A 27,456-nucleotide genomic window follows, 5' to 3' on the forward strand; every position below is an offset into this window, starting at 1 on the left:
CCTGTACACTCGCCTCCGGGCGGTCCTGGGCAAAGGCCCAGGGGCCTGGACCAGCTGGGCATGGCGCTACCACACTGCCTCTGGGGCTGGGCCAGAGCTGGGTGCCCAGCGGAGCACCCCATGAACCCTTCCGCTCCCATGACGCGGTCACTGTTCTAGACCCCACTTTACAGACAGAGAGTCGGAGACGGGACAGGCCGGTCACGAAGGCCTCGGACCGGTCACTCTGGGTGCCGTGCACTGCCCAGGCCGACTGCTGGACTCCCGGGAATGGAGAACACAACACAAGCATCAACACCAGGCAGAGGCACCAAAGGCGTGTTTTCTGCCCCCACAGTGAGGAGTCTGGCAGGAGACATTCCAGAAGACTTAGAGCTACAAGCCTGGAGCTTAGAAGGGCACTCTCCACGCCCACGGCTGGACCCAGCCACAGTCTCGGGCAGCCAGGCCCAGGGCCTGGGAATCAAGGCAGCTCGGCCCTGGGGCTCGCTGCTGGGTCAGTAGGACTCACACTGGGGACCAGGGTCACGGGCATGGGATCTGAGGTACTGGCCTTTGCACGTCAGGTGCTGGCATGTAAGAGCTCGGGAGACAGGCCTCAGGATTCAACGGTATGGAGCCCCGGGCTTGGAGATGTGCAGGGAACAGAGCCACGGAGCTCCCTGGTTACAGTTCGGGGTTCGGGTCTTCGGTGACAGAGCAGGGCACTCGGCTTGAAAAGCTCGGGTACCAGGTGTCCGGGTTCCACATGTCTGGCGCGAGGAATCCGAGTATTCCAGTACTGGGGTGCAGGCTCTTGGAAGTTTGGGAGGCTGGGCTTTGGCCTCGGGGAGGCCCCGTGCATCATGCGCCACCGGCCAAGCGTGCTTCGCTCAGGGTTGCGAACCCCAGACAGCCCTGCAACAGAGTCACGGTCTACCGCAGGCACGGTGGTCTCACGCGCGCCCCAGGGTGGGGGTGGGGGGCGGGGCCCAGGAGAACCGAGGAGGAGTGGACCGGGGCCTGGGAGAGAGGGATCTCACGTGTTGCTCTTCCTGCGGCGTAGAAGCCAGTAGCCGAGCCCAACCAGGGCCACCAGCCCCAGGCCTCCAAAGATGATGCCCAGCAGCACCGCGTAGCTCCGTCCTGGAGAGGTGACGGGCTATGAGTGAGCTCAGCAAGCAGGTGCAGGCATGCGCACACACGCGTGTGGGGCGGACTCGGGGCGCGGGCGTGTCGGTGGAGCGAGGCAGTGTGTGCGTGGGCAGGCTAGGGGCTGGTGGGCGTGGCTAGGCCAACTGGTGGGCGGGGCGACGCGATGTATGGGCGGGGCTGGGACAAGGAGTTGTGGGCGGGGCTTCTGGTGGGCGGGGCATCCTCACCTGGCTGGCACGTGGGGGTGGGCCAGGACCAGGTCCCGTCAGCCCGGCAGGTGCTGGCCTCCGCCCCGGCCAGGCTGTAGCCGTTGTTGCAGCGGAAGCGGACGGTGGAGCCCTCCAGGTACCTGTCGCCCTGCTTGTGTCCGTTGGCAGGCGGGGCCAGCCAGCCGCAGGACACCACTGGGGAGGGAGTGGGGCCCAGACAACGGACCTGAGCTCGCCGCCCGCTGTCACCAGCCTGGGGGGCCGTGTCCCAGCGCCAGGTGCCCTCCCCCTCGCCCGCGCCTCCCCTTGTCACCCTCACCGGGCTGCAGGCTCTGCACGCGAAGCAGGTGCTGCCTGTGGGCCACTCGCGAGGCGTTGCCCACGCTCAGGCTCCCGGTGGCCGCCACGTCGAATCTGCAGAACATGTCGTCCCCACACAGGTCGGCTGCCGCGCTTGCCTGGCTGGGGCTCGCGGAGCTTTCCTCGGGGAAGAGGGGCAGGAAAGTGGGGTCATGCTTGGGCCGGTCCTTGAAGTTTTCCACCAGGAACTTGGAGTCGTAGGTGAGCAGGGAGGAGGCGTTCTGCACGGCCCCTGGGAAGACAGCAGCAGGCCTGACGGGTGGGAGGGTCTGGGGGCTCCCCCCACCTCCACCGAGCCCTCCCCAGGGCCGTGCCCCTTCCCCTCCTGCCGGTGGTCCCTTACAGTCAGCCCCGAACCGGAACAGCTCTCGAGAACTGGCGCTGGGTGGCAGGACCTCCCCACTGCGCAGGGTGAAGTCGTCTGCCGGGTTGTCGTTGAGCGTCCCGAGGAGGCCCCGCGTGTGGGTCAGGAACTTCTCGGGCAGCAGGACCGCCACACTCAGGAACGGCCCTTGGAGGCTGATCTCCAGGCCGGCCTCTGAAGTCAGCATGACTGATACTCTGTTCCCAGCAGCTACCGACAGGAACATGCCTGGGCACACGTGGAGGTGGGGTCAGGGTCGCCTCTGTGGGCACTGTGCTGTGACCCCACAGCCCCGGGATGCATGGGTAGCACCATGGGCTTCAGGGCCAGGAGGGCGTCCCCAGGGCCCGGCCTGCCTTGTCATTTCCCCACCCCGGGCGGCGACTCTGAGTGCCCAGGCCCTGAAGGGAGCTCCCACATCAGGGTCCAGTGAGGGCAGGGCTGGCTGTCGGCTCTCACACCCTGACTCCACCCCGCAGCCCCCCTTCCCTTCCTGCCAGGACCCCAAATGGGGCCCCCACCGTCCCACTCACCCTTCAGGTCCATCCAGGACTGCTCCGCGAAGCTGAGCACCTCCTGGTTCAGTAGCACCTGCAAGACCCCTGCCCCCTCCCCCAGCCGGACCTCCACCACGTCTGAGTTGGCCTCCTGGATGGCCACTGCAGTCAGCCCCGTGCCTCGGTCCTGAGAGCCTGGGATGACGGGTGCAAAATGGGGTCCACCGGGCTCAGTCTCCCCCTCCCCAGGGATGACCCTGAGCCACCCAGAGCCCCCGGGGCCCGGCCTCACCTTCAGACCCCGTCCTGGTCTGGGTCCGCACCTGCACCCGCAGGTCGGTCAGCGCCGCATCCAGCAGCACGTACTCTCCACGGCCATTGAACGTGAAGTTGGTGCCGTCGAAAGTGACGAAGTGTGGGTCCCCGAAAGCGGAGGCTGGGGAGATCGGAAGGTGAGGCGGGCTGTCCTGACTCTGCCCTGGCCAGCGCCCGCCCAGCCCAGCACCCACCCAGGCGCGGGGGCCGGTAGCTGCGGCAGTCGCTAGAGGGCCGTCTGTTCATGTAGCGGAAGCACTCAGGTGCCCAGAGGCAGCAGTGGTAGAAGCTGATGACGTCGTAGATCCAGTGGGAGAGGCCGGGCACGCGGGGCGGCACGCGGTAGGGGGGTGAGCCCCAGTCGTGGCCGCGGTCCGGGGTGCTGCCCCCGGTGGAGTCAGCCGTCAGGAGCTGCGTGCCATCCGCCGTGTAGCAGCACTGCTGTCCGGAGTCGTACTGGGGGCTGCGGGCACAGACAGGGTCAGGGCCGCCCTGGGGTCTGGCGCCGCCCCCACCCTTCCCCGCGCCCCGCCCCCTCCCGCCCCGCGCCCCGCCCCTGCGCCCCGCCCTCTGTCTCAGGCTCACCTGGCTTGCACCGAGCGCACGCAGTGCACAGCGCCCGGGTGGTAGGTGCACACGCTGCCCTGCTCCAGGTCACAGCCGTAGTCTGTCTGCAGAGGGGCTGGCAGCTGTCACCTGCACGGGCTCGGGGCTCCGCGTCCCCTACCCCTCCGGGGCCTCAGACCCCCAGCCTCACCTCGCAGGCCTCCGCCTGCCCGCCCTGTGCTGCCTTGTGCAGCGTGGCCCTTGCTGGTGGGGGCAGCCGGCCCTAGCCTGCCCCTCGCCCACTCCCGGTCCCTGTCTGGGGTGGGGGGCTCACGTGGAAGCGGCCGGAGTCAGCCCGGGCCTGGGCCAGGGTGCAGGGGCAGTCGGGCAGCTCCTCCAGGAATTTGGGCAGCTGGTCCTCCAGCTCCTCCCAGGCCAGGCACTGGTTTCGGGCCCAGGCCACAGGGTCCATCCGGAAGTCATCACCCAGGTGCCAGGCCAGCGCGTGCTCGTTGCTCCAGAGCGCTTGCACATCCCTGTAGGGGACGCACGCACGCTCGGGGCCGCCCTCCCTGCCCCTGGCCCTGGCCCCGCCCCTGCCCCGCTCCCTCCACCGTAGGGCCCTGGCTTGCCCTCCGTGGCGGTCCTTACTGCTCCCCTGCGCGGTGTCTGCTGTCCACGATGCGGAGGGAACCCACTTCCCATCTCTGGAAGTTCTGGGGGGCAGGTTTTGGCGTGAAGGTGAAGGAGCCAGAGTTGTGGATGTTGGTAGCCAAGGAGTACAGGTACGACCACGCTGCTGTCCACTGCTGGGAATACGGCTTCCCTGGTGGAGGGGAAGGCCTCGTCAGCCCCTGGGCCTGACCCAGGACCCCCGGGGGCACAGGTGGGAGTGGGAGCCACCCTGGTAGGTGGACAGAAGTATGGACAGATGGCCCGCACATGAGGGCCTGCCCTGCTGGGGGAGGGAGCCAGGCCCAGGCCCGCTAGCCCTTCAGGGGCTCCAAGAGGATGGGGTGGGGCAAATCTTTCCTATTTCCAGGACAAGCCGTGTATCCAAGAGCTGCGAACGTCTGCACCTCCTCCAGCCCCGGCACCCAGGGCCCCCCCCAGCCCCCTGCCGCGCCAGGGCTCTTTCCTGCCGACACCTTCTGGCTCGAAATCCCCGGCTGGATTCCCCCCACCTGGAATCTCTTTTCTCCCATCTCCAGGCTCCCGGCGGGGGTCAGGGGCTTGACCCCTGCCGCGGAGGGCCCCCTGCTGGCCTCACCGGTCTCCTCGTAGCCCCACAGCTCGATGGTGACGGCGTCCGAGGGCAGGGCTGAGGTGTTCCAGGTCAGGGTGAGGTTGCCCTGGGTGCCAGGAGTGCCGTAGTACTGCCAGTGGGTCTCATTCACCAGCTGGCTCTTCTCGGAGTCCGACACTTTGCTGGGGTGCACTGGGCGGGGGGCGGGGAGGTGAGGGCTGAGGAAAGGCCTGGGGCCCAGGGAGTCTGGGGCTCCCTTGGGAGCCATGGTGCCCTCGTAGTAGGAAAGGTCAGGGGCTGGGAGAGGAGGGGCCCTGGTCTTTGCCGCCTGGGATGGCTCCTCCCCTCCCCTGGTCAGAGCCAACCCACCCTCCCTCTGGGTTGGAATCCCCACGTGGATGCCAGCGGGTGGAGAAAGGAGTCTGGGGAGCCCACACCCAGGGCAGGCCTCCAGAGTGACCGGTTCAACCAGATTATCACCCGGGGGAGTCCCTGTGAGGGCACCGGCCCAGGAGGGTGCGGCCCGGTGCCCTCCTCCCCCGCCATCCGGCCGACACCGTCGTGGCTCACCGGAGAGCCAGGTGCCCGAGCGCGGGAAGGAGCGTCCATTGTCCATGGAGAGCGTGAACGGGATGCGGCCAGACTCGTAGAGAAGGGGTGACACGCAGTGCACGCGGCCCAAGGCGTCCACGTGGCCGCGGGTCTGGATGCTGTCCTTAAAGCTGCGCGGGGCGAGCGGGTGGGCAGGCTGGGCCGGTGGGGGCCGACCCTCTCTGAGGCTCCCAGCCTCCTCCCAGGGAACCCATTGGGCCAGAAGCCCCGGCCCTCTCCCACCCAGCCCGCTGGGGGTCTGGGCCCCAGCGTGGCCCCTCGGGGCCTCCTACCTGCATATCACGCTGTCAGTGGGGTTGGGCCAGTTGAGATGCTGGACCACAAAATCCTTGCCCCCCATCATGGAGCCCGAGTAGGGTGAGATCTCCAGGCAGAAATCCCGGATGTCCGCACAGCAGCTGGCCAAGCCGAAGCAGGTTGGGTGGCAGGAACATGGCCCACTCTGGTCTCCGCAGCGCTGGGAGCAGCTCCCCTGAGCACCTGGAGGAGGGTGCAGAGGGCCACATCTCACAGGGCGCCTGCCTCGCTCTCCCCGGGAGCCCCTTACAGGCAGCCCCAGGAGAAAGCTGGCCGGGAATGGCGCTGACCACCACAGGGACAGAGTGGAAACCCGCTGGGCTCAGAGTCAGGGGGCGGGGGTGGGTGGGTGGGTGGTGGCAGTTAATTCTTAGTCCTTCGACCTGAATGACTGGCTGGAATCGGGGGAGATCTGGGGACACGTGAAATTACTCAGTTGTGTCCAACTCTTTGCAACCCCATGATCTACTAGGCCTCTCCATCCATGGGATTTTCCAGGCGAGAGTGCTGGAGTGGGTTGCCATTTCTTTCTCCCCCTCCCTCCCCAAGCAGACTGACTCTCAGCAACCAAGCTGGTGGTGTGCTCGATGTGCCTGACGCCCCCACGTGGGCCGGGGAGCTGCCTCCACTCCCCAAAGCATGAGTGGACTGGCAGCCTGGAGAAGGATCCCCCCTGGCTCGCCCGGCCTGGGGTCTGGGGATGTGGCTGCCAAGAGTCCCCTTGGAGGCCCACTAGGGGCTGGTGCCAGGCTGAACTTGTCCCATCTCACTGCTGGGCATGGCAGGCTCACCCACCATGGGTTATGGCCCTGAAGGGAGCCCGCCCCACCCTCAGGGGAGAAGGCGAGGGGTGCTCCCCTCCTTTTAGGGGACAGTTCCGGCAGAGGACTCGGACAGGCCAGGAGGGGGGTGAGGGCAGTTTGGTGGGGGGGCTGGCCTGGCCACGTGGGCTGGAGGGTGGAGACCGGGGGATGGTGCAGGCCCCTGTCCCATCTGGCCCATCCCAGCTGCACCCCCCCCCGCGGGGGGGCTGGTCACGGGCCAAGCCTGGGCCTGAGCCACCACTGCAGCCCTGCCTCACGCAGTGCAGGGCCTGGCACTCAGGACCGTCAATAAATATTTATGGACCTATGCTGTGATGGCCTGAGGGGTGGGGCAGGAAGCTGAGTGAAGCCCTAAGTAAGACAAGCGGCAGGGGGATGTCAGCGCTTCCCGGGATGGGAAGCTGGCCGGGAGGGGGCGGGGGAACGGGTGAAAACCAGCCCGGCCCGGCCCGGCGGGGGTCAGGGGCCCGGCTCCGGAGTGCAGGGCCTTTCCCGGGACTTCCTCAGGCTCAGCCCACCCTGAGAGGGACCCACCGTCCTGCCTCCGGCCGGCCAGGGGGCCCAGTGGGGCTGGGGGCTCCTCCATCGGGGCTCGGGTCGCAGTCCAAGGGCTTGGCTGTGCTCACCCTCCCCAGGGACCTCCCTCCCAGCCTGCGACCGCCCTCCGGCTCCCAGCTAGCTTAGAGTAGGCACAGCCCAGACCACCACCCCCATCCCCACCAGCAGCCCCTTGGCCCTGGGCTCCCAGAATTTCTTTCTAGCACCTCCCAGGATGGACATGAATCTGAGCAAACTCCAGGAGAAGCTGAAGGACAGGGAAGCCCGGCACGCTGCCGTGCATGGGGTTGCAAAGAGTCGGACACGACTGAGCGACTGAACGGCATCAGCCCCCACTGTGGTCACAGACGGCCGGACGGATGGACAAGAGTCTGAGCCCAGGGAGGTTCTGCGCTGGGTCTGACTGCAGCGGGCCGCTGGACAGACGGGGACGGAAGGGCAGGGCGGGGGCATACCTGCTGCAGGCCGGAGGCCCGGGCCGGGGACAGTCGCCAGCAGCAGCAGGGCCCAGGGCAGCAGGGAAGGCTTCATGGTGCGGCCGCGTCTGCAGACGGCGCAGCAGGGGCCGGGAGGTGGCGGGTCAAATATTCCCGGAGCCCGGCCCCGCCCCGCCCCGCACTGCCGCCCCGCCCCGCCCCGCCCCGCCCGGTCACCTCTCAAAGTCCACAGGTGCCCGAAGCGCCAGCAGGGCTCAAGCTGCCCGGTTAGCACATTCCTGGCCCTTCGGCCCCTGACCCAGGGGAGGGGGCTGGCATCCTGAAGCCGGATGTCCGGGGTCGGCCGCTCAGACCCTGGATCCCGGTCCCCACCTCCCCGCCCCCAGGCCTGCTCCGCCAGGCCGCGCTCCCGCTGGGGAAGACGTGATGCTGCGGCGGGGAGAAGGCGCGGTGGTCCCTGCCATGCCAGGATTCCAGCGCCCGGGGTTCCTGGGGCCACGGGCCTCGCACCTCAGCTGCCCCCGGGGAGCTGGGCTTCCCAGGCCCTCCCCACAGCTGGGGTGGGGTGCGGGAGCCGGCACCTTCGTGCTGGTGCCTGCCTGCGGCCTGCTGTGTAGGCGCTGGGGGAGGGCCCCAACTGGGCGAGGGCGGAGATGCCCCCGGTGGGAGGAGGGGAAGGACGGGGGCGGGGCCGGGACCCCTGGCAGGTGAACCCTGGGGGCGGGGTGGGGGGCTGAGGCCGGGACCCTGGTCTTCCCTCCACCCGGCTGGCTGGGCTGCTGGCGGGCTGGGGGAAGAAATGGGGTCAGTCTGTGCTCTCCTGCCGGGCCTTTGCCTAGCCCCACCCGCCCCTGCCCAGTCACTCCACGTTTGCATAATCTCTCCTTTGTTCCAACACCTCCCTTCTGTTTATGCAGGTGTGGAAACTGAGGCCCAGTCCGGGAGAGGCGGCAGAGGCGGCCAGGTCCCTGGGAGAGGTGGTTTCCGGGAGCCTCCACGGTCAGGGTAGCGGGGGAGGACCCAGGTCGGAGACTCACTCAGGACCTGCCACCTGGGCCGGGTCTTGACAGTGGCGGCTTCTCAAGGCATCCGAAGGGGACAGGGCCCTGGACCCCTTAGGGAACTGAAGCTAGTGAGGGGCCCGGGCTGTGACAGGCCTTGGGGCCCTGGGGGGTCGGCCAGCCTAGTTCCCTGGTCACTGCCCTCCCGATCCCTCCACCCCACCCCCACCGCAGCGATCCAGAGAGCTGGCAGGGCTGGGGGTGGGGGTGTAGCCACAACTCCTCAGCAGATGCTGGGCACCCAGAGTCTGGGACCAGCTGCTCCGGGCGTGTGTCCTCAGGTCCCCAAGCCAGCCTCAGGGCGCTGGTGCTGGGACTCGCTCCAGGGTCCTGACCACGGCTTAGGGAACACGGACTTGAAAAAATGCACAGCATGAGAGTTAAGTTTTATTTGGGGCAAAATAAGGACTTTTTCCAGTAGTCACATATGGTTGTGAGAGTTGGACCATAAAGAAGGCTGAGAGCCGAAGAATTGATGCTTTTGAACTGTGGTGTTGGAGAAGACTCTTGAGAGTCCCTTGGACTGCAAGGAGATCCAGCCAGTCCATCCTAGGGGAGATTAGTCCTAGGTGTTCATTGGAAAGACCCTGATGCTGGGAAAGATTGAAGGCAGGAGGAGAAGGGGACGACAGAGGATGAGACGGTTGGATGGCATCACCGACTCGATAGACGTGAGTTTGAGCAAGCTCTGGGAGATGGTGGAGGACAGGGAGGCCTGGCGGGCTGCAGTCCATGGGGTCGCCAAGAGTCGGACACGACGGAGCAACTGGACAACAACAGAGGACTGCAGCCCAGGAGACAGTATCTCACGCAGCTCTGAGAGGCTGTTCCACAGGAGTGGTGGGGAAAGGTCACTGTATATGTGATTTTGGTGAAGGGGCAGTTCATGCGATCAAGGACATATTTTTAGAGGTTTTCTACTAGTCCCATGAAGCCTTTGCTGGTCACAAGGAAGAGTGCTCACCATGAAGGATTTTAGAGCTTTTCTGGATATGAGGAGGTACAAGAACTGGGCTAATAAAGTCAGCTCCTGAGAATACCTGACTCTCTAAGACCTGTCCTGCCCGTTAAGTGGAGCACAGTCGGCCTCGTTCCTGCTCTCCACCTGAACTCCTTCAGGGGCTGTTGGAGGTCAGCTGCTGCAGGGGCACATGACTTAATCCTTGTGGAGGCAGATGCGAGCACCCATGGCGAGCGCCACTTTGTAGCTGACGGGGCCCTCTCACGGTGATAAGCTTGACCGTACTTTGGGAGGCATTTCGTAGGCACTTTGTGACCATTTTGTCCCACTTTGCTAGGAAGGCTCCTTCCTGGGTCTTCCAACGGTTTTGCAGACAGGCCACTCTGCGCTGTTACTGGACGAGGCCTGTCAGCAGTGACCAGAGGGCTCTGGGCCCGCTATCCCATTCTGTGTCAAGGTCCAGGAAAACCCCTGTATCAACAGTTACACTCACAATCATTCATCGCATAGGGAACTCAGAGAGTCAGTTCCCAGGCAGGTTGACAGGAAGTGCAGGGGTCCCCAAGGAGAGAGGGGTCTGGAATTCTCAAGGAGGAAGACAGGACAAACTTTTTTCCCCTCTACATTCCTCAGGATTATATAACAATAATGTATCCTGCTTGAGGACAGTCTCTGGAAAAAACCTGGCTAATTCCGTTATTCTAAGGTGTAAATTATGGGAGTAGGTCTAGTGAGGTCTTTACAACCTCCAGACATTCTTTTGATTCACTGTAATAACTAATTAGAGAGTATATAACTCCATGGCTAACACTAGCAAGGGGGCACTCTTTCTGCCCCCTTCGGATGCCTATGTCAGAAGCTTTCTCTATCTCCTTTATACTTTAATAAAACTTTATGACACAAAAGCTCTGAGCGATCAAGCCTCGTCTCTGGCCCCAGATTGAATTCTTCTCCTCCGGAGGCCAAGAATCCCGGCGTCTTTGCGTGGTTCAGCAACAGCCTTTCAGAACTCGACCTCTGAGCAACTGCTTCAAGTCACCTAGTCATCATTATTTTTGTTGGAGGTTCAGCCGCACATTTGGTAATACTAATATTAACACAAGAGACGATAATCTTGTAGAACAGGCAAAGTACAACTAACATAGCTAGCAGTATTTTAAAGTCACAAGTAAGAATTAAGCCAGGAACTTTCACTAGGTGTAGCCCAGCATATTCTCAGGTCATCTGACGCAGTACGATCTCTATCATTCAGGGATGTTAGCATCAGGCTCCCGGCCCAGCTTCCTAGTGTTACTAGGATGGCTATCCTTAGTGTAATTTAACTGTTTCCAAGATAAGGGAGGCCTTAAATCTTAAATGACCACAGCCTGGCGTTTTTATTCCTTGACTGGATTTGCTTATTGCTCTTTGAGTGATTTAGAGGAAGATTCACATTATGGCTGGGGTCAGAGCAGGCATTCTTAATTGGCCAGCCGAGAGGATCCCACCTAGTGATATCAAGAGTAGCCCACAGAGAACTGAACTTTCTTTCTTCTAGAAAAAATTTCTAAGGGTCAACAATTAGAGCCTTGGAGTGGGGAAACCCACCAAAGTAACCTGGAAGTACTAGACACAGGTAATTGGCCACAACCCAATACTTGGATTCATTTTTTAAAACTAGCATAGGATCATGTTCAAGATAGAAAAACGTTTGATTTATATGCAAAAGTCTAAGAAGTAAAAAAAGAAAAAAAATCAAAAAAAAAAAAAGGTCTAAGAGGTCAAGACAACATTATAAATGATCATACAAATCAGGTCCAGCATCTTGGGCAAGCTGTCTACTTCTGATGTCATCTTCTTTTCGTCCTGGTCTAAGTGCAATTTCCTGTGTTTGAGCATCCTTTTAAGCTGAGTTTGACATCAGCAGTCCTGTCTATGGACCAGTCCAGTGCAGGGGCCTACAGAAGATGGAATTAATCCAAGGGTCAATTCTCCTTCACTTTCTCTGTGCATGAGCTAGTTAAGAGGACCTGATAGAAGGCCCTTCCACCCAGGTTGGAGACAGTCCTTTCTGGTATACATAATCCCCTGTTTGGAGGCTGTGGGAACTGAGATTACTGAGATAAGCTTCAGAAGTAAAATTTAGAATGTCCTTTTAATCATTCAAGTAACTTTCTATTAATATAGCATAACAGCAAGGAACTTATCTGGGAAGTGAGTCAGTAAATACAGACCTCTGTTAAGGAAACTGGGATTTAACATTCATTGAAACATAATCTTTTTCTCTCTAAAGTTATTCTCATTTCTACCAAATATATTCAAATTAAAACTAATTTGTTTGCAAAAATGTCTGGTCTCAGAAAAACAAAACAAAACAACAACCTTGGCCTGAAAATTTATATAATTACAATTGATCATAGGGTTTTGCTTTACTGAAATTTTTTATAAGGACTGTCAGACTGAACTTCTTAAAACAAAAACAAAACCTCTCAGGGCCAGGAAGGTCAGGCCAAGAGCTTATCACATGTCTCAACTACAGATCAAGGGGAATTCCTCCCTTTGCAAGGTTGCCAAAATGCCTTGAGATTTTTACACCTGATGGTGAGGTAGCTTACCTAACTTATCTGTTACAGCTGCCAGAAACCTGAGAGTTTACAAACTCTGGAGGGAGCCAATAGAGAAAGAAAAGTTAAATATTTCAATTCTGCTTACAAAAGTGTAATTTACCAAATTACTATAAGTCATACTTAGTTTGAAGGGAAGGTTCTCCTTACACCCATAAAAGATTCAACCCAGTAATTTCTGACTATGATACAATTGACAAAGTAACTTGGTTACTGCTGTGACATACCTCACTTGCAGATAATAGCTAGAATGATGGCTGACATTTGACCAGCACACGTCAGCATTTTAGGAGCTCCATATAAATTTTACAGTATCTCTATTAGTAACATCTGCCATACACTATGACCCGAGAAGACTGACAATACTTCCCATGCAGTTCAACGCATCACGTGAACCTAGTTTGTATCTCTCTTTGGGATGTTTCAGAAGGCTCTTTGAAGCACTCAAAGTTAGGGAGAGGTCAAAAAGATTTAGGAAGCTTTGCAAAGAATGTCAAAAGGGTTTAAAATACTCAGAGATCATCACAGGTCATTATGAAACAAGTTACTCACTTAACCAAAGGAACAGTAAAAGATTTCAAAGGTATATACAGAGCAGATTATCTAAAAGTAAAGAAATTACAATCTGTTATCGAAGGCAGTTCAACATGTTAAGAAAACTTGTACCATGCACCAAATTCTTCTATTGGAGTCCACTTTCCAAAACTTTTCTGCAGACATCACTTAATTTGCCCATCCAAAAACAATCACCTCTTACGTCAGACATCCCTTAATAAAATGTAATTCCATTCCTCATGCCTTCTTTACTGAAAACACATATCCTACTTTCCTTAAGCAACCACGAACTGACCTTTATATTAGCATTCTGTAGATTGGTGAACATAAATACCAATGATAATGTCTAAAAAAAAATTTGCTTTCTTATAGAGAACATCTCAAGATGGCATCAAACATATTCATTAATAGTCCAAAATACCTTTAGTTTCTCTGTAAGAGGAAGCCAGTTATCAGTAATTAATGTTGCAGTATCTTATTTGGGAGTACCCTACCCATTAAGTAAACTTCCATCACTTAATTTAGCACAACCCTAGAAATTCAATTTACCAAAATCTGGACAGACTAAAACATAATTACTCTTAATAGAGTTTATTGAAAAGCTTTTAACCTGTTTACATTTTCTTTCCTAAAAAGTTTCTTCATATTAAGTTAATTTCCTTGCTGACAAAGTTGTAACAGATATATTTTATTTAACTTATATTAAAATAAACCTAGGCCAGATGATAGGATTATACTTAATTTTATATTTGATGTTTATGAGTGCACACATTTCTATATTAATTAGGCCAACAAACTTAAACATTAAATACCAGGTATAATTTAATATTGAATATTTCCCAGTTCATATGAACCTGAAATGCACTTAGCTTAATTTCTCTTGAACTTAGAATATTCTGATTTGTAGGCACTTACTTTTCTTTAGGCTAATTAAATTACAGCTCACTTACAAATTAAACTTCATTAGAATTACAAACAAAGACAGACACATGTGAGACATACATTCAGCCAGACACGAGATATCTAGCCTCATTTTCTCAACTTAACTCATGAATCAGATATCTCAATATAAAACTCACCAGTATGTTAGAAAGATTTTTAAAGGCTTCGTTCCCTGTTTTTCTTCAGTTTCAGGATAAGGTTAAGTGATCCTGGGAGCTCTGATCTCAAGGCAACAGGGATAGAAAATCAGGTTCTCCTAATTAGAACTTATTTCCTCAGGACTTTCTTTTCTTGTTCAAGTTAACTTTCTCTACTGGTTGGAATTAAACTGGTTGGGGGTTGGTTCACGTTCAACTGGCATTGTGGACTCAGTTGGCACAACTGGACGTTCATAAATTTTCGTAGCTACCCCCCTTTCTTTTAGTGGTTCTGAAAAGTTGGTCAAGCAGTTTAACAAGCGTTAAGTATGTAGCTCAGACCAACCTAGACCGTCTTTCTGACCAGAGCAGCTACACCCTCATCTAAACCTTCTAAAAGGCGGAGTCAAGCAAAGGATGATTGTGGTGGTTAGAGAACAATGACTTGGGTGTCAAGCCAGAATACTCCTTAAAAGGCTTTTTTTTTTTTTTTTCCTCTTTACTCCTCCTTTGCTGGGCAAAGGCAAACATCAGGAGGTTGAAGAGTTGGTAGAAAAAGGAAAAAAATGAGATAGCGTCTGACCAAGTAATTCAGGTAGAAAAAGATACACGTAGAGGGAGAGAGGTGGATCAGTGACAGACCGTCAGCAGCCTGTTTTTGGTTCTGATATAGTTTTAAGAGAAGTTTCCAGATATCAGTCATAGTAAGCACTCCATCCAGTCTGTTTGATCTTATGTATGGCCAGCTTTTTCTAACTGCAAGAATATAAATTTGGGAATATTAAAGGAAGCCCAATCTGCTCGTTTTAGATTGGGAATCTCCTGTTGGCGTAACTGCCCCAGTTAGGCAGGTACTTGCAAGTCTAAGTTTTGTACGGACACGACCCTGGCTGAGGTGCGCCCCTTGTATTAACAGAAGCATCGGGTTAGCCTCTTAGCTAACCACTCAAGCTTCCTACAGCTGAGCCTCCCTGGTCCCTGTTAACCAGCCCCCACCAGTCCTTTCACGCAGCTGGGCGGGGGGGGTGGGGGGGCGTGTACTCTCGGCCAAGCCCCACCGAGTACCTTTCCACTGCCTGGGTACCCCCTGGTGTCTTTCAGCCAGACCCCCACCCCAGCATGCCAGCGTGTAGCTGACACGGGGGGTCTGTGGACAGGGGGAGGGGGCGCTCTGGCTGGAGGGCCGGGGGAGGCCAGGAATGCCCTGTGGGGGGCCAGGGTTGGGGGCCCTCAGCCCTGCAGCCCCGGAAAGGGGCCTGAGTCAGGGCCAGCCCAGTGCCCTGGGTCCCCGCGTGGCTCCGCCCACGCTGCGGACCCTGGCAGTGCCCAGCCTCTTGGGTGTCTGTCTTCTCAGGCTGGGGGGGGGAGGGGGGGCGGGCACGGAGTGTCCCCCCGAGAGGGGGAGGGGCAGAGGGCAGCAGGGAGGCTCTCTGTGCCACCCTGGCCTTCCAGACGAGGCCCCGGGGCAGGCCGGGCCCCTCAAACGTGTGTGTCCCCAGGACAGACGGGCTCTGGGCCGGGACGAAGTGGCCAGCGCCGCCCTGCTGTTGCGTTACAGACGCTTACCTTTGTAACAGGGGGTCCCACACTGCACCCACAGCTCACGGGGCGGTCCCGTTGGAAGGGGAGTGTGGTGGTGGGGGGGCGGTCCGCACAGACCCGCGCTCCGGGTTCCTGCCACGCAGGGGTGCAGGCCAGCCCCTGCGCCCAGCTGGAGCCTCCTGGAGCACACGGCCTCAGCCCTGTGCCCCGTCCAGGGATGGGGGGCTACCCTGCCTCGACAGGCCCCGGGGGAGGGGGTCCAGAAGCCCTGGACGGGGACCCCGCCCTGAGGAACAAAGAGACCGAGATGACTGTTTCATCTTTATTAGAAAAGCAACCAAAAAAAAAAGGATCCTCCGCCGCTGTGACCCAGGCAGAGCCTGCGGAACACGGACGCGGCCGCCTGGGCGGGGAGGGGGCACGTTTACAAAGTCAACATGTCATAAAAAAGGACGCAGGCCCTGCAGAGTTCGGGGAGCCGGGCGGGGGCCAGGGCGAGCCCTCAGATGTCCATGTAGTCCTCGTCCTCGTCCGTCTCGCTCTCCAGCGAGGACTCCTGGCTCGACGTCTCCAGCACCTCCAGCGCCGGCTGGCACAAGTTCTCCTTCCGCACCGTGGCAGCCGACTGCGCGGACAGGATGGCCGACTGCGCCGGCCGGGCGGGCAGGGGTCAGCGGTGGCCCAGTCCCCACCTGCACCCGCACCCCCCACCCGGGGTCCCCCCAGACCCGCCATCACCTTCAGCTTCTGCTTGGTCTCCTCCGAGATGCTGCCTTTGGGCGAGAGCAGGGTCGGGGTGGGCGGTGTGACGGTGATCTCGGGGGGGAACTTGGTGGCGGACGAGGGGATGACCAGCTTCGGCATGTTGGGTAGCAGGCGTGACTTGGCCCGGCCAGGCTCAGCCTTGCCCGGGGAGCCCTCGGGGGGCGGGGCACTCCCGCCGCCAGGCACCTTGGAGCTGGCCACTGCGGGACGGACCCAGAGGGCTGAGCGGGGTTGTCCGCGGCCTCCCAGGCCGCCCCTCTCCTTTGCAGGCCTCGTCACCCCACTCCCCGAGGGACAGAGGCACCCAGGCACCGCCTCTGGTGGTTAGACCGCAGGGTGCTGGCTCCCAGGCCACTTCCTGTCTCCCTGCCTCCCCGAGGGCCTAGCTCTGGCTGGTGGAAGTGGAGACAGGGGTGCCTAGGAGCAGGGTGTCTGCTGGGGGCCCCGGGGTGGAGGGGAGCCCCGAGCCTCCCAGGCCTCGTCGGCTGTCACATCCCAGAGCCTGCCCCCGGCCGCATCCACGACCCCATGCGCCCAGGAGCAGCAGGCTGGCTGCTGTCCACGCCCGTCCGCAGCCCGCGGCTTTAAAAGGAGCGGGCTGCCCTAGCGGGGTCTGAGAGAGGCCCCGCCCCAGAAGTCCCCGGGGCCTGGCTGCTGGAAGCAGGCAGGGCCGAGGACCGCCCTGTCTGCCCCAGCCTCCTCCCCCACTCCATCTGCTCCTCGGCCAGCGGCCTAACTTGGGATCCGCACCACCCGAACCATTCCCGTCTGCGAGGCACAGGGTGGAACGGGGCGGGGTGGGGTGTGTGTGGCGCTTGGGCACCCCTGCCCCCGCCCCCTGTCTCCAGGTCCCTCTGCGGGGACGCCCCTGCCGCCTGCTGGCCCTGGGGCCGTGCCGGGCCTTACCCTGGCTGCAGGCGGGCTGGGCGCTGGTCCGGGGGGCGGCCTCCGCCGCGGGGCCCTCAGGGGCCGTCTTCAGGTGCTCGCTGTCCCGCGGCTCCTGGGGCGGGAAGCCCGGGCCCTCTGCGCCTCCCGCCGGCTCCTCTCCCCCTGGGGGGACAGAGTGGCCGTGGGGGACGCGTGCCCCACGCTGGGACAGGGCCCTCCACCCCGACCGTGGCCGTGACCGCGCGGGCCTCCTCCGACACAGTGGTCTGGGTGGGGGCAGGCTGCTAACTGCTCGCCGGCCGTGGACACCCGGTGAGTCCGACTGACAGGGCCCCACCCCAGCGCCCAGGAGTGGCAACTGGACCCAAACGACCCAGCTGAGGACGGGGCAGACCAAGCGGCTCTCCTGCCAGGCCACACCTTTCGGACGAGGAGTACGCCTCCAGGCCCCCGGCCACCCAGGGCCTCCTGTCCTCCTCCTCCGGACGCTCCTGCCACACCCGCCACCACCCCAGCACCCGGCTGCTCCCCCACGTCCCCCGGAGTGGGGGTCACGGCTGCTCCTCGCCTGGGCGGGGGTCAGGCCCCCGGCCGTCGGCTCTAGTCCCTGGATCTGGCCCTGTCCCCTCGCTCTGACTGCCAGCCGTCTCTGCGTTCCCAGGGCCCAGTCCACACGCGGCAGGGGCAGGCACGACCCGTGGGGAGCCTGCAGCTGCCCTGCTGGGCCTCGCAGGAGCGGGTCGCGCTGGGCACATAGCTGCGACCTGGGCCCGGGGGGTGACTGGTCCAAGCCCTTCCACAGTGGCCCCGGGGGCCGTGCTGAGCTGTCCCCGCCCGGCTGGGCACACCCATTCTCACACAGCTGTCCCGGGGGCCTGGCCAAGCCACCCCGGGAGCTGCTCCTGTCAGGGGTGGGAGCTGCCTAGCTAACCGTTGCCTCCAGGCACCTGCCCAGGTGTGCGGAGCCAGCAGGGAGAGGCACGTGTGAGCGTGCGTGCGTGTGTCTGTGTCCTGAAATGTGCGCCCTCCCTGGTTGGCCGGGCTCCCCTGCCCACTGTGGGCTGCACTTCCCAGGGGCCCCTAAGTGTGGAAGGAACCAGGGCTTCCTGCTGCCCGCAGAGCCCCATCCCCGCGTCCCCTGGCCCGTGGCAGTCTCCGGGGGTGAAGACCGCCGAGACGGCGCGAGAGCCCGGGGTCCAGACCCTGCGCTCTGCTGAGCCTCCGCGGGAGGAGGAACATGGCGGGCGGGGGGTGGAGACGGCACTTGGGGGTCACCGGGCGGGAGGCGCCCACACCTCCGCGCAGCAAGAGGCCTGCTGTGGGACCGGGCCCGCCCGCCTGGCAGAGGGCCCAGACTCACCTGGGTGCAGAGAGGATGTGCTGGGGGCGGCCTCGGGCCGGTGTGGCCGCGGGGGCCCGGCGTCCTTGGCCTGGTCTGAGGTGGAGGCGGCGGCCGGCACAGGGCGAGGCTTGCCGTGGCCATCGCTGGGCCGTGGCGGGGCGTCCACCAGCACGGGCTCAGGGGCTGCGGGGGCCGCAGCGGTGGGGAAGATGCTCTCTCGGGAGTCCTTGGGGTACTTCGGGGTGGTGGGCGTGTCCCCTGCTGCCTGGGAGGGCAGAGTGGGTGTGAGGGGGCCCACCCTGCCAACGTCGGGGGCTGCTGGGGGCCCAGGGGCTCGCCTTAGGATGTCCAGGGCACGGCAGAGGGGCCCTAGGCTGGCCGGGACCTGCACCCCCCACTGCCGGGTGCCAGCCGGGAAGGTGGTGCAGTTGTGACCCAGGGCACAGGACGAGGGCACCCAAGGCGGCGGCTGCAGCGGTCAGTCCTGGAGAGTGACTTCCCGAGGCCACCGGCGGGAGGGGCCTGAAAGCAGGGGTGACGCGGGCTCTGCTGGGGGCGGCTCCTGGGCTCAAGGCTGAGGCCCCAAAGCCCTTCGGCCCTCAGGGAGCTGGGCCCTCTGGGGCCTCCCGCCTGCAGGCACAGTTTCCTGCTCATCTGAAGCCCCCACGCGGGGGTGACGGCTGCGGCTCTGCACAGGCAGCTGCCAGGTGGGGCAGGGGCCCCGCGCGGTGCCCAGCGACACAGCCTCAGGGCCACCGTCCTCTCTGAATCACCGGTTGGACCCTGGGGGCCCAAGGCTGCGGGAGCCTCACGCCTCCTGGGGGCACCCGGTGCCCCACCCTGACCCCGTCTCTCCTGACATCTGCTCCCTGGGAGACGCCCCATCCCTGGCTCCATGGGTGTGGACGACCCTGCCACTCCAGTGGACCTCCAGCGGGAGGGCGGGTGAGACGGGACCTGTGTCCCGTGGGCAGAGGTGAGAGTGGGGTCCCTGTCCTCCTGTCGCTGGGGCATGGCGGCCAGGCCAGCCCTGGGGACTGAAAGGCCACACCGACCCCAAGACAAGTACCTGCCCCAGGACCCGGCGACCAGCCTGCGGCCAGCCCCGCCTTCCAGGGTCACCTGAGCCGGCCCTGCCCGAGCCCGGCCCCCACAGCCAGCAGCAGGGGTCTTCCCAGATGAAGGAGGCTGGATGGACGCTGGGCCCCGCCCGTGGGCTCCTGTCGGCCCACCCCAGCGCCACCTCCATGCTGAGGGGCCGCCTCTGCAGGCAAGGTTCACGGGGCGGCAACCATGCTCCGGTTTAGAGGAGAGCTGCGGGGGTGACGGGACCCTCACGCCGCCCGCACTCGGTGCTGGGGTCTGAGTCCCACCCGGGCTCAGGGCCTGAGGCTCAGCGGCCTGCCGCCCACCTGCCCTGGGTCCCCCGACCACGGGGATGGTCCTGGCCTGCAGCCTGGGGCCTCGCGCCCTGCACCAGGCGGCTGGCACGGGTGGGTCCACGCTTACCTGCCTCTGGGCGGCGGCCCCGAGGTGGACCTGACAGAACTTCACGGCCTGCTCCAGGGCGGCCTCCTCATCCACCTGAGCAAGGACATGCCCGAGGTCAGCGGCCTTAAGGACTGCTCCCAAGACGCGCCCCCCCACGGCTGCTTCCCAGGGGGAACCCCAGCCCTGTCCCAGGTCCCACCCCCAGGGCTGCTGCTCGAGGACCAGCTGGCCATGCCATGTTCACGTCTGTGGCCGCGTGACTTCACCTTTGGGTGCAGAGGCTGGGGAGGCCTGGGGGTGACCCTGGGTGGGGGAAGACGACCGGCCTGGGGTGGGAAAAGGGCCCGCCCTCGCCAGCAGGAAATCCAGGGCTTATGTTTGCTAGTTTATCAGCAACAACAAAAAAAGCACTGCTGATGCTGGAGAGGGGGTGATAAAACAGTCTGCAAGCAGTGGGTGCACGTGGACACCACCAGGAGGGAAGTGTCAGGGTGTTTACCCTTGCCGGCCTGACACAACCCGGGGCTCTTCCTATGGAAAGAACCTATTTTCCTCTAATTAGAGGGAAAATAAAAACCTATGCCTGAGGGATTAAAAAACACAAAAGGCAGCAGAATAAGATGGGTAGCAGAGCCTCCCTGTGCCGGGCCTGATAAGGCTTCTGCAAGGCCTCCTTTCCTTCGAGGGTAGTTATAGATGTTTTAGAAGGGTATTGTCTTTTTTAGTACATATTTCACCAGCTTTTCTGAGGTATAGTTAAGTAAAACTGTAATATATTAGCAGAGAAGGCAATGGCAACCCACTCCAGTACTCTTGCCTGGAGAATCCCATGGACGGAGGAGCCTGGTAGGCTACAGTCCATGGGGTCACAAAGAGTCGGACACGACTGAGCAACTTCACTTTCACTTTTCACTTTCACGCGTTGGAGAAGGAAATGGCAACCCACTCCAGCGTTCTTGCCTGGAGAATCCCAGGGACGGCAGAGCCTGGTGGGCCGCCGTCTATGGGGTCGCAAAGAGTCGGACACGACTGAGCGACCTTTCACTTTTCACTTTCACGCGTTGGAGAAGGAAATGGCAACCCACTCCAGTGTTCCTGCCTGGAGAATCCCAGGGACAGGGGAGCCTGGTGGGCCGCCGTCTATGGGGTCACACAGAGTCGGACATGACTGAAGCGACTTAGCAGCAGCAGCAGTAACACGTCCAAACCTCTCTGGGGCTCACAGCGGGAAACCGTGGGGTGGCTGGGAACGACCGGACGCCCTCCCGCGGGGCCTCCCGGGTTGGGGCGCCGCAGCCACCCACCTGCTTGATGAGCATGTAGGTCTCCGACATGATCCTCTCGATGCGGCCCAGGTCGTAGGCCACGCCCTTCTGGCCCTGCTGCCACACGCGGTAGGCATCCAGCAGGAGCGTCTTGCCCGACTCCGTGTCCTCCAGGAGCTTCCTCTTGCGGCCGGGCCGTGGGGGCGCCTCCTCGGAGTGGGTGCCTGGCCTGGGCCCGGCAGAGGCGGCAGCGGGGGCAGTGGTGGGCGCGGGCGGGGTGGGGGCCGGCGGGCCGGGCGGCCGGGCACTGATGCTGAGCTCTTCCAGGGACAGCTCGGTGGGCCGGCTCTCAGGGCCCCGGTCCCTCGGGGGGCAGCCTGGCTGCAGGGGCGGCGGCCCCCGCTCGGAGTCCGCGCCTCGGGCGGCGGTGTCCCCCGTGTCCATGGGCTCGGCGGGGCCGGCCCGGGGGCTCTCCTTGTCCCTGCGCTCCCCGGCCTGCTCTGTGCCCTCCCCCGCGTCCATGGCCAGGGGCCGGTGGTTGAGGGGGCCCGCTTTGCCCCCTGGCTCAGCGCCTGGCCCTGAGCCGTCGGCCAGAGGGGGCTTTTTGGGGTGCGGAAGACCCTCCTTGCTGTCCTCGGGACTGGCCTTGTGGGAGACGTCTGTGGTCATCCTGGCTCCGGGGAGGCCGCAGGCCTTGGGCCCGGGGCGTTCCGACCCCTACAAGGAAAGCAGCGATTAGACGCGGAGTCTCTGGTGTTTCCTGCCCCTGAGTGCCTGCTGTGCCCACCTCGGCCTCTCCCACCGAGGCCACCCTGGTCCTGCCCATCTGCCCGCTGGCCAGGGCTGGGGCCACAGCGCTGCCTGCAGGGGCCCTGGCGGTGGCTCTGCTTCTGAGGTGCAGCCACTCCGCCCCGCCAGCAAGTGTGCTGGAGGCAGAGACGAGCCCGGCCAGGCCTCCCACCAGGGCACAGCCAGGCTCGCTGGCGGGGGACACCGTGGCCGGACAGCCCTGGCTCGCAGTCGCCCCGCCTGCCAGGGCGCCCAGCTATGAAGACAGACAGTGAGCACGGCTCCTGGGAGGCACTGGCTGGGTGAGGGAGTGGGCTGAGGGTCCCGTGGGTGGCGCTGGGGGGGGGGGGGTCGTGTACCTCCGTGAGCTCGCTCAGCGTGTCCTCCAGCACCTTCACGGTGAGGACGAAGGCCCGCTGTGCCAGGACTTGGCGGTCAGCATCTCGCAGATACTTCCTGCAGTGTGTGGGGAGGCCACGCGTCAGCCACATGGCAACGGCGGTCCGTGCCCCTCTGCTCCCGCAGGTGTTCCCAGGGTCTCCTTCTGCACACCCAGCACTGTGTGTGTCCCAGGTCCCCAGGGCTGAGGCTCTGAGCCCCAGGGGTGGGGGGTGGGCTTGGCCCGCTACTCCTGGCCGTCACCCAGGACGCCTCTGGCCGGCCGGGCAGGGCTGCACTCACTTGCCCTGGTCCGGGGTGCGCTGCAGCATGGAGGAGACCTTGAGCAGGGTGCCGTGGTCCCGCAGCTGGGCCAGCACCTTGAGCAGAAGCACGACGGAGCGGTTCATGTGCCAGGCGAAGCTGCCCGGCCTGTCGATCTCGTCCACGGGGATCCGCCAGATGCCCTGAGGGACGGACCGGGCGGGCGTGAGGGGAGGGCCGCTGGGACCGGAGCCTGCCCCGGGAAGGCGGCCCCGCAGATGGGGCAGAGGACGTGCACACAGTTCTGTTCCCCTTTCTTTTGAAAGCTGGCACCAGCCCCTGTTGACCCGGTCGTCCCCCCAGGGAAGCACGCAGGGTGCACCCATGTCCAATGGCAGGACTGGGAGACGCCCGGGCCCACGAGGCTCCCCATGGGTGCTGACCACACAGGGATGGATGGCGCAAGGTGGGACCCACTCCTAGCGGGAAACTGCTGTGAACTGCGGCAGCTGGGCAAGCCAGGCAGGCCCCAGGCCTGGCCATTCACAGCACCCCCTCCAGCAGTGCCCAGAGAGTCTCAAGGGCCCCCCAGAAGTGACTGGCCACCCCCAGGGACGCTGGATGCCGCCTTCCCTCAACACACGTCTGCCCAGCATTCTGGTGCAGCTGGGACCCCTTCCACTTCCCTCCTGGCTGACCCCACTGTCTGCCGGCCGGCTGGGTGGGAGCCTCACCGCCGACCACCCCCCCCGGCCCTGTGTCATGCTTAGCCCCTGGGCAGCACCCAGCCTGTAGCCAGCACCCCCACTCTGGCCCAGTCAGGGAGAGGATGACGGACAGCATGGCTGAGGCAGGCAGTGGACACGGGGGACCAGCCTGGGGTCCCAACACTGTGTCTCCAACAGCAGGCCAACTTCTGCAGCAGCTTGGGTGAGCAGCTCGCCCCAGGTATGACAGCAGGGGCCAGAAGGGCATCGCAGATAGCTGTGTGAGACCCAGGAAAGGCCCGCGCTCCCCCACGCCCCTGCAGGCATCCCCACAGTCCCCGCCACGGTCTGCATGGGGCCAGTGATGGAGACACACTCGGCGGGGGAAGAGAGAGGTGTGAGGTGAACCAGGGCGCACGCAGACGCTCCATGGAAGGCACAGTGTTGCAGGGGTGGGGGGCCTCCTGCCGTTGCCAGCCCACGGGGTCATTGCAGGCAGCGAGGCCTCAATCAGGACACTTGCCCGTTGGCACCAAGGAGTCGCCCGCCACCCACCCAGTCATGTGGAGGCGCCATCCGCCTGCCTTGCCCTCCGAGGCTGCCCTCCCCGCGCCCGCTTCCCACACGCTGCTCCTCCCGGCGGGGCCCGCCCAGTCTGGGGCGTCACCATCACGACTCCGGGCACACAGCTGGCTGGACCTGCTCTCGGTGGCCACGGGGAGCTGAGGGCAGTGAGGGGCAGGCAGCCTGGAGGCCGCGGCCCTGACCCAGCCTCCTGGGGCGGGGGCAGACCCCCTCACCCCCAGGACATGGGACGGGCCTGGTTCCCATCACTTCACACAAGGGCTCCTCCCTACTAACCCCAGGCTGGGTGAAGACACACTGGCAGAACCTTAACGTCAGAGACTTCAGAAAGTCAGGAGGCCAAAAGAAATCAGGCGGAGTGCATGGAAGGTCAGGAGGAAAGCAGCTACTGCGAGCCCTGGGCACATGCCCGGGACGCGGGGCCACAGGCGGGCAGGTGGTGAGCAAGCCCACAAGCCTGCCTCCGCCTCCGTGGGCTGCGCTGAGCAGGGCATCTGGGAAGGGTGAGCCTCATCCTGTCCCCAGGGCGGGGCGGAAGTGCCTCCAATGGGAGCCCCTGCAGAGATGGGAAGCCCCCGAGTGACCAGGCGTCAGAGGGCACCACGTGTGGGGAGGAAGGGAAGCGGCCACGTCCTGCCCCTCCTGCAGCAGAGGCCCCCGCGCCCACCCAGAGAGGGCCGCGTGCAGGTCCTGGGGAGGCAAGGGACGTGCTGGGAACAAGGGAAGGGCATGGGCAGCAAGACCCAGATGAGGGACAGGCCAGAGCAGGACAGCAGGGAGCCGGACCCCTACCAAGGGCAGCGGCGCTGGTGGGGCTGGGGGCCACGGCTCGGCCCGCCCCTCAAGGTGCCTGCCCCCAGGCAGTGGCGGGGGCTCCGTCCCAGCTGAGCGGCCGCCTGCGTGGGCACTGGGGGGCAGTGGGGGTGCAGTGGCGGCCTCAGCATGCCCAGAGTGCGCCCGCATGCGTGGCGGCTCCTCTGCAGGATCCCACTGACCGCCGCTGAGGCTCCAGGCTGCCGGCGGGCAGATGAGGTCACCGAGACCGACCGTAACTGCCTACTGGATAATTCATGGAGCCCTGGACGCTGGGCCTGGCATAACGTTGTGTTTAATCACACAGTCTTGTCCGACTCTTTGCGACCCCATGGGCTGCAGCCCTCCAGGCTCCTCTGTCCGTGGGGATTCTCCAAGCAGGAATACTGGAGTGGGTTGCCATGTCCTCCTCCAGGGGATCTTCCCGACCCAGGGACCAAACCCAGATCTCCCGCATCGCAGGCGCATTCTTTCCTGTCTCAGCCACCAGGGAAACTCAAGAATACTGGCGTGGGTAATCTTTCTCTTTTCTAGGGAACCTTTCCCACCAAGGAATTAGAAACTGAGGTTTTCCTGCATTGCAGGCAGATTCTTTACCAGCTGAGCTACCAGGGAAGCCCTAGGCATTTAACACCAGCTCCTGAATGTTCCTTGCAGCCCAGAGCTGGGCATGCTGCTGTTGCTCTTAAGGAAACCGAACCGAGGCAGCTAGCCCACGGACAGGCGGTCTGCTCTCAAGGGCGGCTGGGAAGCGGGGCCCGGGGAGTGGGGTCCCAGGGAGTGGACGGACGGGAGAGGCCCCCCTGGGCACGGGGCACTGCTGAGGCCCACAGATCAGCCTGAGCCCAGCATACCCGGGTCTGAGGAGAGCCTCTTCCTAGAGGGGCCGGGGCTCCTCTCCCTCCGCCCCTGGGTTCCTGGCTGGCTGGCCGCTCCACACCACCCTAGATGCTCCCTGCGCAGAGAAGGGTGGCTGCAACGGCCTCTCCATGGGGCCCAGGGCCAGCTCTGAGCCAGGTGGATGGAGGGCAGCGACCCAGATCGGTCCCGGTCCTCACAGCAGATCCCACCAGGTCTCCACCTCCACCGGGCCACCGCTTGGGATCCCAGGCCTCGGGATCGTTCCAAGGCCCCGGGCCCACCTGTAGCCTTCATGGACCCCGCCCTTCAGTCAAGGCCCCCCCACTCCAAGGGTGGAGACGAAACCTCCCCGGAGAAAGCAAGCAGCCAGGAAACGCCAGGGCAGGAGAGCAGGCTGCGAGGCGCACAGCCCAAGCCCTGCTCAGCCCCGGGGACCAGGCTCCTCTGGCAGGGGGGGACAGCAAGGCTCAGGCTCTGGGGGGCTGAGTGGAGACCTACACTCGTCCCATGCCCACACTGGCAGGGACAGTTGGAATATGTAACCAGCCATGCGCAAGGCGGCCCAGGGACCCTGGGGTGGGACTGAGACCGTGGCTCCAGCGCCAGATTCCTCACCCAGGCTCTGCACACCCTCCTTTCCTCCCTGGACGCTCACAAAGGACCGAGGAGTCAGCAACGCGGCCAGTGACTTGCCCAGAATCGGGGCTGCAAGGGACCAGGCAGGGACACCAAGTCACTTCAGTCTCTGGCCGGGCAGACAGGCTTGGGGGAAGCCAGGGGCCTCCCCAGCACCCCGATGGCCTTAGAGGCTTCCTGACCGAGACCTGGGGCCCCAGTGCCAGCCTGTCCTCCAGCTCAGGCTGCCGGCTCCTCCCACTGACCCCGGCTGCCATATGCACAGGACGCAGCTGTGCCCTGGGCACCCGCACGGCCCTAACAGGCGGGCAGAGGGGAGAGGAACTGTGCTGGGAGCACCGAGGAAGACCGAGAAGAGCTGCACCCGAGGCCTGGGGGAGGAAGCAGGGAGGGTGGGGCCGCGGGGCCCAGAGGTCTCGGAGGGAAAGAGGCAGAAGCTGGCGGCGGGGCAGGTGAGCCCCAAGGGCCTGCGTCCGCTTGGGGCCCTCCCAAGCCCAGCCCGCCCAAGTAGGGGCTCCAGGGCGGTGTCAAGGGCCAACCTGCCTCCTGCCCTGCAGCCCCTTAGACTCTGAACTCATCTGCGTGCCTCTCGGGCAGTAGGCGGCCTACTGCCTGCATAGAGATGACCTCCTGGGGGCTACCCGGCCGGCCTACAAGACCTCCAGAAAAGGAACGTTCCAGGTCAAGGCTGCAAACCCTGCTCCGAGTGCCCTCCACCTCGGGGCAGCTCACAGGTGGCAGGCCTGGGAGGTCTGCACCCCAGATGGAGCCCCGCTGGTGTGAGGAGGGCCCCTGGGTCCCCCAGGGCAGCTTGGCTGGGCCACTGCACAGAAAGCCAAGCACATCCCAGGACCTGGGGAATCACACTGACGGGTCAGCCGCTCCCCTGGAGGAGTGGTCTGTGCCACAGGGCAAGGGGACAGGAGAGAGGCTGGGCTGAGGAGGAAGCGAGGAGAGATCCAGGACTCTGGGGAGTGGGTGGCTCAGGAAAAGCCAGAGAGGAAACCCCACAGCAGGAGCCTCAGCCCAGTGGGGGTGGGGGGCGGGTGGGGAGGGAATGGGCAGCCCCTTACGGCTGGCCTTGTGACCCGGGTGTCTGAGCAGATGGCATGGAGGAACACGAAGTTCTCATCCTAGTGTTTAACTCGGTAACGGAGCACACGTGAGATTCTCCTACCTCATCACAAACTCCCCATCACTTCAAGTGACCCCGGTGCATCACCCCGCGGGGGAGCCCCAACTCCTCCAAGTCCCCTCCGGAGGGACCTCCAGGGAGGCATCTTCACCATCATCAGAAAGAAGGCCAGGTAAGAGCTCTTCCCCCTCCCCAGAGGCTGGACCCCTTCCAGAGGCTGAGTCTGCCTGGCCAGAGATGCGGGCAGCGCTCCATCCGTCTGCCCCAACCGGCCCAGCCCCCAGCCAGCTCCCTTCCCAGAGCTGCTCAGCCCAAGCTCCCTGTTCACAGAGCACCC

The 27,456-nt window shown here is 62.5% G+C and overlaps 2 protein-coding genes across 6 annotated transcripts in view; both read right to left on the reverse strand.

Annotated features, from left to right (window-relative positions):
• Window positions 1-301: 301 nt before the first annotated feature.
• SUSD2 (sushi domain containing 2) lies at window positions 302-7,531 on the reverse strand. Its single transcript, XM_061141436.1, has 15 exons — window positions 7,418-7,531; window positions 5,556-5,763; window positions 5,242-5,393; window positions 4,696-4,863; window positions 4,077-4,251; window positions 3,760-3,961; window positions 3,465-3,550; window positions 3,074-3,342; window positions 2,857-3,000; window positions 2,601-2,759; window positions 2,047-2,295; window positions 1,663-1,935; window positions 1,362-1,538; window positions 1,023-1,125; window positions 302-897 (listed from the first exon to the last, which is right to left on the reverse strand). The coding sequence occupies exons 1-15, from the start codon at window positions 7,491-7,493 to the stop codon at window positions 873-875; spliced, it is 2,466 nt and encodes an 821-aa protein (XP_060997419.1). The 5' UTR covers window positions 7,494-7,531; the 3' UTR covers window positions 302-872.
• A 7,977-nt stretch (window positions 7,532-15,508) lies between these two features.
• The window catches only part of CABIN1 (calcineurin binding protein 1), a 70,601-nt gene continuing 58,653 nt past the window's right edge, over window positions 15,509-27,456 (reverse strand). For 4 of the 5 annotated variants that reach the window (XM_061141438.1, XM_061141440.1, XM_061141439.1 and 1 more), the window contains exons 30-37: window positions 22,422-22,585; window positions 22,100-22,196; window positions 20,991-21,668; window positions 19,705-19,779; window positions 18,214-18,460; window positions 16,872-17,015; window positions 15,939-16,165; window positions 15,509-15,846 (exon numbers count right to left, since the gene is read on the reverse strand). In XM_061141438.1, the coding sequence (XP_060997421.1) occupies window positions 15,703-15,846; window positions 15,939-16,165; window positions 16,872-17,015; window positions 18,214-18,460; window positions 19,705-19,779; window positions 20,991-21,668; window positions 22,100-22,196; window positions 22,422-22,585 (1,776 nt within the window). In that variant the 3' untranslated portion in view covers window positions 15,509-15,702. The remainder of the gene's footprint in view (window positions 15,847-15,938; window positions 16,166-16,871; window positions 17,016-18,213; window positions 18,461-19,704; window positions 19,780-20,990; window positions 21,669-22,099; window positions 22,197-22,421; window positions 22,586-27,456) is intronic. The other variant, XM_061141441.1, reaches the window with a different exon arrangement.

This window comes from Dama dama, chromosome 5 (assembly GCF_033118175.1).
Source record: "Dama dama isolate Ldn47 chromosome 5, ASM3311817v1, whole genome shotgun sequence".
Lineage (NCBI taxonomy): Eukaryota > Metazoa > Chordata > Mammalia > Artiodactyla > Cervidae > Dama > Dama dama.

What these genes read in the sequence shown, in the direction of transcription:
- SUSD2 (XM_061141436.1), bottom strand. Translation starts at nt 7,493, where the DNA reads ATGAAGCCTTCCCTGCTGCCCTGGGCCCTGCTGCTGCTGGCGACTGTC. An exon ending in CTGACTCCGGCCGCTTCCAC is followed by an intron (nt 3,551 to 3,759) that starts GTGAGCCCCCCA and finishes GCCCCTCTGCAG; the next exon opens with ACAGACTACGGCTGTGACCT. An exon ending in GTCCTGGATGGACCTGAAGG is followed by an intron (nt 2,296 to 2,600) that starts GTGAGTGGGACG and finishes ACGTGTGCCCAG; the next exon opens with GCATGTTCCTGTCGGTAGCT.